This window comes from Leopardus geoffroyi, chromosome D1 (assembly GCF_018350155.1).
Source record: "Leopardus geoffroyi isolate Oge1 chromosome D1, O.geoffroyi_Oge1_pat1.0, whole genome shotgun sequence".
In the NCBI taxonomy this organism is placed as follows: Eukaryota; Metazoa; Chordata; class Mammalia; order Carnivora; family Felidae; genus Leopardus; species Leopardus geoffroyi.
Window position 1 is genome coordinate 5,864,971 of NC_059329.1, and position 13,676 is coordinate 5,878,646.

A 13,676-nucleotide genomic window follows, 5' to 3' on the forward strand; every position below is an offset into this window, starting at 1 on the left:
GTTGAGCATCCGACTTCAGCTCAGGTCATGATCTCCCAGTTCGTGAGTTCGAGCCCCGCGTCGGGCTCTGTGCTGACACCTCAGAGCCTGGAGCCTGCTTCAGATTCTGTGTCTCCCTCTCTCTATGTCCCTCCCCCGCTCAGGCTCTGTCTCTTTCTCTCTCTCTCTCTCTCTCTCTCTCAAAAACAAACATAAAAAAATTTTTTTTAATCCAGAAATAGAAACCAACAAATCATGAACATGTGATGCTTTATTTAATTTATTATTCCCGAACATTCTTCTTCCTTTAATAAAAAGAATAGCAGTGATATATCTGCTACTGGTAGAAAATGAAGAGCTCTTCTATAAAAGGCTACAAAGAGAAGTTGCAATTATTACTGAATATGCCAACTCAGTTTAAAATATTCAAGAGAAGCTGGTCAACAGTGTTCACCACCTTGAAGCAGCCCCACCTCCCTCTGAACCAGTGATCTGCTGTCCCTCCTCGGCAATCCTTCAGGAAAGTCCTTCCCCATCTTAACTGTACTGGTCGGAACACAAAGACGTAGGGACAGAGCGGGAAGGCAGGGTCACCCCGTATCTGGTCCTGCTCCCCAATGACAACAGGGAAGGGCGCAGGACAAGGTAGGAAAGGAAACAATCCGGTGATGCACAGGCATCTGAGACCCAGAGCAGGACTTTCTCTCCCTGTGGCCTGAGGGTCAGTTGTTGAGACAGAATAGAAATAAAAGTGAAAGGAATCTGAAGAAGACATTTAAAAACTGAAAGGCTTGACTCAACATTTTTTACTTTTGGTGAAGTCGAATGGTTTCCACCACTGAGCGAACTGCAGTGCCTTCTTCCTCTGATCCTCAAAGCTTTCCCGGATCCCTTTCCTCCACAGCCTGGGTTCTATATCCAACATCCCACCAATGATTTCCTTTTAAAGAATGAGAGAAATACAGACACATATATGTATAAATGCTGAAAACAGAATGAAACTATTTATATTTATATTTATACTAAGTATAAAAGTCAGAAGTTCTCCAAGATGATACTCAAATTCTACACACATATTAGTTTCAAGTTAAAAAATCTTACTTTCCAGTATGGAGGTTCCTCAAAAAGTTAAAAACAGAACTACCCTATGACCCAACAATTACACTACTAGGTATTTACCCAAAGGATACAAAAATACAGATTTGAAGGGTACACGTATCCCAATGTTTACAGCAGTGCTATCTACAATAGCCAATTATGGAAAGACCCCAAGTGTCCACTGGCTGATGAATGGATAAAGAACATGTGGTATATATACAATGGAATATTAGTTGGCCATCAAAAAGAATGAAATCTTGCCATTTGCAACGATGCAGATAGAGCTAGAGAGTATAATGCTAAGTGAAGTAAGTCAGGCAGAGAAAGACAAATGGCTACAAATTCATTCATATGTGGGATTTAAGAAACAAAACAAATGAGCATGGGGGGGGGGGAAAGAGAGGCAAACCAAGAAACAGATTCTTAACCACAGAGATCACACTGATGGTTATAGCGGAGAGGTGGACGAGGGATGGGAGAAACAGGTGATGGGGATTAAGGAGGGCACTTGCTGGGATGAGCACAGGGTGCTGTCTGTAAATGATCAATCACTAAACTCTACACCTAAAACTATTATTGCATGTGTATGTTAACAAGGTGGACTTTAAATGAAAACTTGGGGGAAAAAATCTTGTTTTCAGTTAGTTCTAACTATGCAAGCCCTAGAATTCTAGCAGTGCTAGTTTTGTCTCTTGTCCTGTTCTTTGTCCGTTTTGTTGCTTGTTAGCACATCTACCAGAGAGGTGCAAAGGGGAGGAAGGGAGCGTGACATTTAATTAATTTGGTCCTCATGAGCTGTTCTGGTAACCAGTATGGAGAAAAAGTTAGCCGACACGCAACAATTATTAACTCTGGTGTCGGACTGCAGTTGAATCTCAGGCCAACATTCTCTCTACTACCCCTTATATTTATAAGCCAGTTTCTTCTACTATTAGCTGGAGATCTTTATTCAGGAAATCGAATATTTTATTTTATTTTATTTTATTTTTAATGTTTTATTTATTTTTGACAGAGAGAGAGAGAGAGAGAGAGAGACAGAGCATGAGTGGGGGAGGGGTAGAGAGGGAGGGAGACACAGAATCCGAAGCAGGCTCCAGGCTCTGAGCTGTCAGCACAGAGCCCGACGCGGGGCTCGAACTCACAGACCTCGAGCTCATGACCTGAGCGAAGTCGGACGCTCAACCGACTGAGCCACCGGGCATCCCTAGAATCATATTTTAATACTAATAATCCAAATAAACAAAGAATTAAAAATTATAAACCACCTTCTTTGAAGAGTCACATTCCAAACTCCTGTAAGAAATGGATTTTGATTTGACTGCTTTCATTATCCTAGATTACCTCCTTCATGATTCTCTTCCTGTGCTGTTAGCTACAGAAAGTAATGCAATTTATGCCTGTGAGTATCCACGTACACAAGGATACGGGGGAAATGTGCAATGCTTACGGGAGGGCAGTATGGCAACACAGGACAACACTGGGCTGAGGGTCAAACTCTGCATGTTCAGTCTACTTCCACGGGGCTCTGTGTTGAGATCCTGGACAGGCTCTTAACATTTTTATCAAGGGAACATACCGTGTACAAGCAAGTACCAAATGTCGTTGGGGATACAAAGATAACTAACATACATCTACCTGTCTTCAGAGAACTAACAGAATGTGGGCCTGTGGTAGGACCAGAAGAATGACAAACTACACAAAGAACTGTCTTAAAGAGCAGAATAAGGTAAATGCCATTGCAGACTACATGGAGACTCAAAAAAAAGAAGATTCTAGTTATTGGATACATCAGAAAAGGCTTAGTGTAAGCTCCTTCACTGAGAAACAGAAATAAAGGGCCCAACAAAGAGAGTAATTTTAGAAAACATCAAGACTAAATTTAGATTTAATGCGAGAGTTTTCTTGGCATCAGCCCAAGTAAGCAATGTAGTTTAAGCAAGCCTAGTTTATGAACTGGCCTAACACTGTCTCTGTAAAATACCAAGTTTTGTCTTATGGGTACCATACAGGTACCATTGAGTCTTGGTAACAGAAGTAGCTGTGAATGGAAAGAGACCATCCCCCTCCTGCTCTCTGAACACTCGCTTAGGCAGCAGGCTGAAGGGAGTTCTTGGGCTCACAGGCTGCTTCTTGAGAAGCAAATTTGGGGGAAACAGATCAGCGATGCCATGCTAACTGAGGAAGCTTTCTTTTTAAACAGTATCATATAAACATATTTGTTCAGGACTGCAATCTCCCAATTAAATTTACAAAATTAAAAAAAATGGGTATTTTACTTTGTTTTCAAAAAAATCAGGTTGGAAGGAAGGGAGGAAGGGAGGAAGGGAGGAAGGGAGGAAGGAAGGGAGGAAGGAAGGAAGGAAGGAAGGAAGGAAGGAAGGAAGGAAGGAATCCAGAGTCTGAGAGCCTTCAGTTATAGAGTTCTATTGATTAAAAGAACAGGGGTTTTCAGAGCAATGAAAACAAATTTCTTTCTAATTAACTCCATGAGAAAACATTTTGAAAATTTCTCAAACACGTTTCTGTACTATATCTCAACAGTTCAAAAATGCATGTGATTTGGGGCCTTTAACATTTTAAAGGCAACAGAATAAACAGTTCTGAATCCGAACCTCTGGGGTCGAGATTCCTCCTGACGGGAGCCTACTCGCTGTAGAGGACGGCCATACAGGGGAGATGAGAGTGAGGAGGGAGACAGGGGCCCCAGGGCAGAGTTCACGAGGGCTCCTCTAGTCAGAGGACGGTATGAGCAGGAAAGCCTGAGCCAGACTCGATTCAAAGGCCACTTCTAGAACTACTACTGCCCAGACTTCTTTTGACTGTTGCAGCGGCCACGTTAGTTTCATTCCAGCACCTGACACTACCTCACGTACTTCCCAGATACGCAGTGGACCCTACTTTGTGGCTGCACCCCCAGCAGTGAAACAAATGGCGATCTACGATCGCCATGCAGACATCTGCCCAGAAACCACGTGAAACGACTCAGTCATATACTCTTCTCGGACCACATGGTGCTTCGTTATAAGTGCAGACGTGAGGTCATCCGTTCTCAGGTTCAACCAGGAATGAGAGGTGCATGGACCAGTTCTGTCCCTTAGAAGCGCGTGACCGGGTCACATAACCTGTCTGCAGCCCGGCTCCCCCATCGGTGAGATGAAAGGAAGGACAGCCTCCACAAAGCGGAGTCACCGCGAGCAAACTCACTGTGGGTGTCTAGAGTGTCACCCTTGTGGCACAAGGCTGGCTGCCTCCATAGGAAAACGGCTACCCTCACTCTCGATGGTGTCAGAAAATGGTGGGTTCCAAAGGGACATTCCTGACTGTTAGCAACAGTCTGAGGAATTTTTATTGGCAGCTTTGAGGTTCTCTCTCTAAAACTGGGTAGAAGAGCACTCACCAACTTCTCTCTATATTGTGCCCCAAGTTTTGATTTCCCTTTGAAAGAAAAGTGTTATTACCAAACTGCTACAACACTCTGGAATTTTATTAAACTTGTAAGCTTACCTTCCCAAAGTAATGAGGGAATTTATGTTGATCTTCAATGACGTGGGCAAACCCTCCTTGGAGGCCAAAATCTACAGAGAAGTAAGGTAAGCCCCTGGGTACCTAAATAAACAGATAAATCACACGTGAGTACAGCCTGGAATCGGCAAGTTGTGTGCAATCCCTTTTCCTGCTCTAGGATATGACGGAAGTTAGGCAACCCTTCACAACAAGAGCATATAATAAATTTCCAATTCAAGAGTACGTAGTGACGTAACTTTCAGAGTCAAACATTTCATCTGGTAGCCTTTCAGCCAGATAGCTCTTTAGCTATAATCAAAACCAATTCTTTTCCTGTCTTTGAGGAAAACAGCAAGAAAAGGTAGTGTTTTTACACAGATAACAGTAGAATAATTTTCTTTAAACTACACAGAGAATAAGGGTATCATTCCTATATTTCGCTCACAAAACAGAACAGGAAGAGAGACCTAACCATATACTTAGAGCTTTGCTCATAATATTTTTATTACCATTTATTTATCAAAAATAAATTAAACCCAATCATAATTTTTTCTTAACTGGTGAGGTGGGTATAACGATATTTAGTTAACCAACCTCATTTCAAAGTATCTCCAGGACTAACTATGATCTTTTCCTCTCTCCTTTCTACACACACACACACACACACACACGCACACACGCAAACGCGCAAACGCACACGCATGCACGTGCTCATTCTGGCCCTGAATCCCACATGTCTATTTCACTATAAGTAGTTAATGTTGTAAAAAAATCAGTTTATAAAATAGTATATAACATCAAATAGTAGAATATAACACCAAATATATATATATATAACATATACATATATTATATATATACACACACACTATATAATAGTATATAACATCAAATGCAGGGAAAACAGGTTACTGTTTTGTGGCTTTATTTATTTTTCTTACTTTCACATTTTCAGAATAGGATAAACAAGTACACGACCTAGACAGTCAGGAAAAACTAAAGTCAAGAGACTGAGAAGGCCTCTAATCAAAGCTCTGAACCTTCTGCCTATGTAGCCCCAGGCCAGTCATTTACCACCTCTGGGTCTCCTGAGAAATATGAAGAACTGAGAGGTTTGCTGCGAGGATGAACTAGAAGCTGCGCACCCAGGGTAAGCCCGATGCCTCACACAGAGAAGGTCATTCAAATATTACTGTCTTTCCTGGTTTCCAAACAGCAGGGCTTTGTGCAAACATGGTGGTCAAAGCAAAAAGGATAGAGGACGCCCTAAGAATATTTTTGGTAGGTGACGCAGAGCGTTGTACGTGAGGCATGAACGGGAATGGCTAAAACAAAGTTACGGAACTACGCTGACTACCAGACAGCACTTCAAGGGAGAGGGAACTTGAGGAAGCAATCTGTAAGGATGGGGGCCATGCCCTTTGTCTGTAACATATTGTACCTGGCAGGAAAATGGCCCCTGAAATATATGCTAATCCTCTATTTGCCATGAATATACTACCTTATACGGCAGAGGGACTTCACACATGCAATTAGTTTATGGATATTCAAATGAGGAGATATCCTGGGTTATCCTCGTGGGCCCAATACAATCACAAGGATAGTTATAAGTAAGAGTCAGGAGAGTCAGCATCAGAGAAAAACTGGAAGATCCCACACCGCTGGAACTGAAGATGAAGGAAGGAATCTCGAGTGGCTTCTAGAAAAGGGAAGGGAACGGATTCTTCCCTAGAGCGTCCAGAAGGAACGCACACCTGCTAACACCTTGATTTTAGTCCAGTGCAGCACATTTCATATTTGTGACCTCCAGGACTGCAAAATAAATCTGTGTCTTTCCGTCGCCGGTAGGAAACGAACATCCACGCCAAGTGACTGACTCAACAACTCAGGACGTAAGTGCCGAGACGGCACAGTAAACACACCACTGCTCTGCAAGGAGCGGGGGCTGCCACGAGCTTGTCTGTCCTCTCCCTGTGGCTACTGGGGACAACCGGCTGTCTCATCAGGACGGTGGCTCGTCAGCAGGCGCCATGAAGGCTCTAGTATGAAAGCGCGTGCACACTTACCACTTTGCTTTTCCTGCCTTGGCCAGACAGAGGGAACGACCTCTGGTATCGCTCTTGAAAGACACTGACAGAACTATGGCAAAACATTTTATTGATGGTAAACAACAACAACAACAAAACAGTAATATTTGAATCTGCCCCTTTCAATATTTCCAGGTATTACTCCTGACTTGCTCTAATTGTCCTTGAGCTTGAAGGTCTCTGGCTGAACCCAAATTTTCCTTGACATGGACTTTCCTCAGTCTTAAAAATCCCTAAATGTGCTAGATGTTTTTTAATTATAGCTATCACAAAATTAAACTTACAATCATCACATTAAAAGTTGAGAAAGAATTCACATGAAATCTCAATGTCACAGCCTTGTGAAAACCGAGCAGTGTTGTTGACAAGTTAGTTGATAACACACAAGTGCTCTGCACGGAGCACACAGAGAGATGTGTTTCCCTGTGTACTGCCACAAACTTCACACAACTACAGAGAAATCAGGGCCCAGAAAGGGAGCAAGGGGGCACAAAAAGAGAAGCTCATACTCACAGCAGAAAAACATAAATCAACAAAGAATCAGAATAAATTACCAGAAGCCAAGAATTTACTTGAATAAAAAAATCACCCCACCCCACAAAGCAGGTAAAACACTTTATGAAACTACCAAGGACACAGAGTTTTAAAAATAAGTATAATGAGGTTCTTCCAGAATAGAAATAACATTAAAATAAGTCAAGATTGTTCACTTTGTGCTCAGAAACACTTTTATCATTTTAAAAAGCCACTGAAAAGCTTATTAACCTAAAAAGTGACCTCCTTTAGAATTATTCCTAATACTCAAGTTCTCTTCACAATTCCATCCACATAATTATCGAATCCTAAAGCTAAAGGGGACCAGAGATGTCATCTGGCCCACTCCCTGTCTGCTGTGACTCTCAGATACCATGTGATGACTTAGAAAGGCAACTCTTGGGATCTCGGCAATGCTTCCAAGTAGAATATACAACTACTGTTCCTACAAAGGTCTGTATCTGTTTCAGATTTTCCATATTAGTTAAAATATTAAAACTCCCTAGGCATTTGACTCAAGTACTGAGCACGTTTTAAAAAACAAACTTAAAATAGGTACTAGATGGTTCACCAGGAAGAAAACTGCATACACAGGATAGCAAATAGAGAATAATACGTATCTTTAAAAACTTCTACTTAGAAATACTTTCAAATGCCATTAAAATCATGTTATAAAAGAATATTTAATGGCAGGGCACCTGGGTGGCTCAGTCGATTAAGTGTCTGACTTCGGCTCAGGTCACGATCTCACGGTTTGTGAGTTTGGGCCCCGCATCGGGCTCTGTGCTAACAGCTCGGAGCCTGGAACCTGCTTCGGATTCTGTGTCTCCTTCACTCTCTGCCCCTCCCCAACTTGTGCTCTGTCTCTTTATGTCTCTCAAAAAATAAATAAATGTAGAAAAAAAAAAAAGAAAAAAAAAGAATATTTAATGGCAATGGAGATTATGAGAAGTGAAAAACTCAGGCATAATAGATGTGTGTATGTTAGGTACCCTTTTCTTTTTTTCTTTTTTAGAGACAGAGGGAGGGGCGCCTGGGTGGCGCAGTCGGTTAAGCATCCGACTTCAGCTCAGGTCACGATCTCGCGATCTCGCGGTCCGTGAGTTCGAGCCCCGCGTCGGGCTCTGGGCTGATGGCTCAGAGCCTGGAGCCTGTTTCCAATTCTGTGTCTCCCTCTCTCTCTGCCCCTCCCCCGTTCATGCTCTGTCTCTCTCTGTCCCAAAAATAAATAAACGTTGAAAAAAAAAAAATTTAGAGACAGAGGGAGCATGTAAGCAGGGGAGACGGGCAGAGAGAAAGCAGAGAGAGAGAGAGAGAGAGAGAGAGAGAGAGAGAATTCCAAACAGGCTCCACATTCAGTGCAGAGCCCAACACGTGGCTTGATCCCATGATCTTGGAAACATGACCTGAGGCAAAACCAAGAGTCAGACACTCAACTGAATGAACCCCTCAGCTGCCCCCTAGATACGTTTTACTATAGGCTCAGAGAAGACAGAAATGAAAAGGACATTTGTTAAGGGGGGAGTTAATATACTGTCTGGTCAAATTCGCCAGCAAGGGGAGAAAAGAAGACTATAGACAATGTTTTACCTTTGTATTAAACCTATCTTCAGTAAGGCAATGAAATTCAATCTCTTGAGTAGGACATAATAAATGCAATGAGATATCTTACCAGTCACCTGTATCAGGAGTCTGGCTTTCCAAAAAGAATATACGGAAGAAAACAGCCTAGTGTCATCTATTAGAACAAGGGTCAGCAAACTTAAGAAAACATAAAAGTCTGAATTTAAATAAAATGTTCTGGGCTTTGAAGATTACATAGTCTCTGCTGCAACTCTCCACTCTGCCCTTGCTGCATGAAAGCTTCCAAAAGCAGCACCTAACAAACTGGTGTAGCTGCACTCGAATAACGTTATTTACACACGAGGGCAGAGGGATGACCTAGCACACAGGCTGAAGTGCCTGCCCCGCCCCCTGAGTCCACATCCCTGTTCTGTGCCAGCACGTGCAATGCACATAGAAGAGTGCCTGGTAAACAGCTCTCACTCAGCGAACGGCTGTACAGCAAAGTGTGTTTTGAACAGAAAACCAAAAAGGAATCCACGGTTCTAGTATATCTCTATTCCAGTTCATTTAGACGTCTAGAAAAGAGAGAGGTCCTTGTGACAGTACTCAACTTGTGTAACGTGTCTAAGAGTGAGTCTGTGGATCGACTAAGCTGTGAAGCTCGGTTGGGAAACTCCCCTAAAGAAAAATAAACCCATAATCTAACTTAGCCACTGTTTTAAAGATTGTAACAGGAATTCCAAAATTAAATAGAGCCTCTAGGAAAATGTTATCCTCATTATAATTTGAGTAACGAGAGGGCCCTTCTCTCTACTTCCACAGAGGCTGAGAAACCCATTACAGGAGCTCTTACAGCAGAGTCTGATGTGGTTACAGCCAACTGTAGGCACCACAATGGCACAGTGCCAGAAGGTGAGGAAGGCACAGCTCCAGAAGGTCAGGAATAAATATTCACATAAGCATCTGAACAAAGGAGCATTTGCTAGACCAAGTAGAATGAAAAGAATTTCTTATTCATAGAATTACTTACTTCACCTTGGGTCACTCAGCCAAATGGTCTCTTTCTTTTTTTTTTTTTTTAATTTTTTTTTTTTTGATGTTTATTTATTTTTGAGAGACACAGTGTGAACGGGGGCGGGGCAGAGAGAGAGACAGAAAGACACAGAATCTAAAGAGGCTCCAGGCTCTGAGCTGTCAGCACAGAGCCCGACACGGGGCTCGAACTCACAGGCCGTGAGATCATGATCTGAGCCGAAGTCAGACGCTTAAACGACTGAGCCACCCAGGCGCCCCAAATGGTCTCCTTCTTAAGTAAGATGTGACAATTAATGATCCCTAAACATCAGGATCATTTCTTATACCAAGGGCAAGAAAAAGATACTTACAGACTTTCTGATGTCTTTTGAAGAGAGATCGATCAATTTCTTGTTCATAGACCATTCTTCATCAGATTCCATTATGGCTTTCTAAGAAATAGCCATTTATTAATGAAAAAATAGCTTATAAGCAAACACAAAGAGACTGTTTAAAAATAAAGTAATACAGTGAATTAATCACAGATATAGTATACATGGTAGGTGGTTCATTATTTAAAATGGGTTAAGGCTTTAATTCATTATTTAAAATTGGACCTTAATTTTCTTTAAAGTCCTATCTTTAGGAAAAAGGAAATATTATTTACTCATTCTTAATTCTTGTACTAACTTCAGCCCAACTCTACACCACAAATACAATCCTTAATAAGCCTAAGCAATTTAATTTAAACGTAAGTTTGTGAACATAAAAGTTCACAACTTCCTTATCCCATTCATAGAAACCTACTCAAATAAATTTGTTTAGTTTTACTGCCCTTTTCGCAAAAGAGTAATTTCTGACAACCAAGTACTTGAACTATTTGGCCCTATAACAAAGAAGTAAAAATGAAGGGGAAAAATACATAGATATGGCATTGTAAGACCTCTGAGCCTAAGCAACAGAACTAGTATTTACGGTAAAGAAATATTTAATAGAAAAACCAGGATGATGAGTATCGAGTACTCTCATTTTTGTACAGTTGTCATCATTAATGAAGCAAATTTTAAACATAAAATTAGCATTCAAATAAGCACAGTTTAAAAGCATCAGATACACTGCTGGTCCGTATTTAAAAGGCATATGGGGCACTGGGGCTGATACTATAACATAGCACATTCAGTATAAAACCGAAGGCAAATCAAATAAAAGGTTTAGGGTAGAAAAGTGGCACACCATTCTAAGTGATGACATTTCTGTCACCCAACATGAGCAACAGTGGCTGCTTACATTCCTATTACCTCAATGCCTGTGGTCACAATCACCTAAGACTCTACTGAGGAGATACAAAAAAAAGAAAGAAAAAAAAATGAAGAAAAGTATAATAATCTCTTTCCCAACTGATTTTGCTTAACACACAACTGGCAAGTTGGCTCTTTCTCCTACTTTACTAGTATATTTCTTAAAATCAAATAATCAAATTGTTTTTGGAAATCTGTAGAGAGAAAGCGTATTTTCACCACCTCATTAACCTCAACAAGTCTCACCATCCTTTGTACTGGGTTGTCCAGTCCATGAATAAACTCTCCCATCCTGTATCGTCTAAATGTTGCACGGGAAAGTCTCTGGGCATCACTTCATAAAACACTGCCTCCATTTTTCACTTTACATGTTACTATTTCATATACATTTCTACACATGCATTTATATTAGCCTATAAATTATAATGTATTCAGGTCAGCCTCAAAACCATGCTATCTTGTAAAAGCTGCCTGAATATTATAATGACACTTAACTGATTAAAAACTCTAGTAATTATGTCCAAAAACGTATGTCAAGGTTAGATACTAGTTTCTTCTTACAAATAGCATCATGAGGTATTAAATACTAAAAGAACAGTAACTTGTCTCAGCAATTGTAACATGGACTATTTGTATGTAACTCTCTCCAGCTCTTGTGAATTTCAGTGAGTTTTCTAGAATTACGACTATAATTTTGACCGCAAAGGACTTCAAGGTAAAAGCCTGATTTTTCACTTTAGAACTGAAAAGTTAAAATAGAAATCATAAACTGCCATTCACAGTATATTCATATTCACAAATAAGCATGCTTTTTTTTTTCAATGTTTATTTATTTTTGAGAGAGAGAGACAGAGTGTGAGCAGGGGAGGGGGAAAGAGAGAGGGAAACAGAGAATCCAAAGCAGGCTCCAGGCTCCAAGCTGTCTGCACAGCGCCTGATGTGGGACTCAAACTCACAAGCTGTGCGACCACGACCTGAGCTGAAGTTGGACACTCAACCGACTGAGCCACCCAGGCACTCCCAAATAAGCATGCTTTTTAAAGGTCAAAATCCCAAATTTCTCTCTACAGAAATTTACAAAGAATTTTTTTGTGTGCTTTACTGCATTTCTTTATATAAAGTTTGATATTAGTATATAAGGACAAAAAACACAAGAAAAAAGATAACCGTATTCATAAAACAGCACTGTTGTGAAACAGGATGCATGCAAAAGCATCCAGAAATACCTTAAAGTAGATGGGAGCCATGTCACCCACTTCCTTCGGGAGAGGAATGCACTCGTAAACCATATGGTACTGCTTTTTCATGCTCATGTTAGTTTCTAAAAAGATGCAGTCCAACCCTTTATCTTCAAACATCTTTACCAATGATTTCCTAAACATCTGAAGAAAATAAAACGATGAGGTAACTAAAAGACTTACAGACAAAATATGGAAAACAATAAAAGGTACACTAAGTCCCTTTAAAATAAAAAATAAATGGTCAACAATGTTTAGATTCCGTACTGTTACCTTACCATTACTTTACTTTCTAAGTCTACTATATCATTTCACATATTTAAGCAACTTTTCTTTTTTTTTTTATTAACATTTATTTATTTTTTGAGAGTCAGAGAGAGACAGAGCACGAGCAGGGGAGGGGCAGAGAGAGGGAGACACAAAATCAGAAGCAGCCTCCAGGCTCTGAGCTGTCAGCACAGAGTCCCATGCGGGGCTCGAACCCACGAACTGTGAGATCATGACCTGAGCCGAAGTCAGTCAGCCCAAGCGACTGAGCCACCCAGGCGCCCTGAACCAACCTTTCTTTTTAAACTGAAACTTTCTCTGCGGAGTTTTGTGTATATATTGGAAATGTTCCAACAGACTACAATAAGACATGGAAGAGATAAAATCAAACTCAAGGAGTAAAATAGGCAGAACAGATGGTAAAATCAGAGGAAAATAACCACAAAACACAGAAGGTACTCCTGCAAGGTGGGTGTGGAACCCACTTGCAAGTATCTCCCTAGGCTCACAGCATCTTCATCCACTGGCTCCCACACACGTCTGCTGACCCTGCACTTGGACCTTGTATACTCAAGCATCCCCTATTTTCACGTACAATCATGTCCCACCGAGTGTATCAAAGTCAAATATACTACGGTGGAACAGTAAGAGTGTTTTCTTTTCCCAAAGAACTCAGCGTTATTATAAAATCCCTACTTTTTATTCTTTTCTACTTATTTACATATTTATTATTTCACACCCTGAGTCCTGGAGCACAGACACGCCGTCCAGACGCTCACAGGTATGCACAGGACATCCCCTGTGGTACAGGATGATGTCAGGGCTTAGAAGAAAGGAGACCAGGCTGAAGGCTGTAGCCAGAAGCTGACTCTCCCCACACCACCAAGGTGTCTAAGAATTCGAAATTCAAACTTGGCCTTGTAGAGTGTCATATACTTATTCTATCTTTATTAAGTGTTAGTATATTTGTCTAAGTAGGAGGAAGAAAGATTTTTTTTTTTTCAACGTTTATTTATTTTTTTTTGCGACAGAGAGAGACAGAGCATGAACGGGGGAGGGGCAGAGAGAGAAGGAGACACAGAATCAGAAGC

The 13,676-nt window shown here is 41.0% G+C and overlaps 1 protein-coding gene across 2 annotated transcripts in view; it reads right to left on the minus strand.

Annotated features, from left to right (window-relative positions):
• Positions 1–232: 232 nt before the first annotated feature.
• The window catches only part of CWF19L2 (CWF19 like cell cycle control factor 2), a 158,492-nt gene continuing 145,048 nt past the window's right edge, over positions 233–13,676 (minus strand). For both annotated transcript variants that reach the window (XM_045482652.1, XM_045482651.1), the window contains 4 exons: positions 12,307–12,462; positions 10,154–10,234; positions 4,582–4,683; positions 233–919 (listed from right to left, as the gene is read on the minus strand). In XM_045482652.1, coding sequence (XP_045338608.1) covers positions 776–919; positions 4,582–4,683; positions 10,154–10,234; positions 12,307–12,462 — 483 coding nt within the window. In that variant the 3' untranslated portion in view covers positions 233–775. The remainder of the gene's footprint in view (positions 920–4,581; positions 4,684–10,153; positions 10,235–12,306; positions 12,463–13,676) is intronic.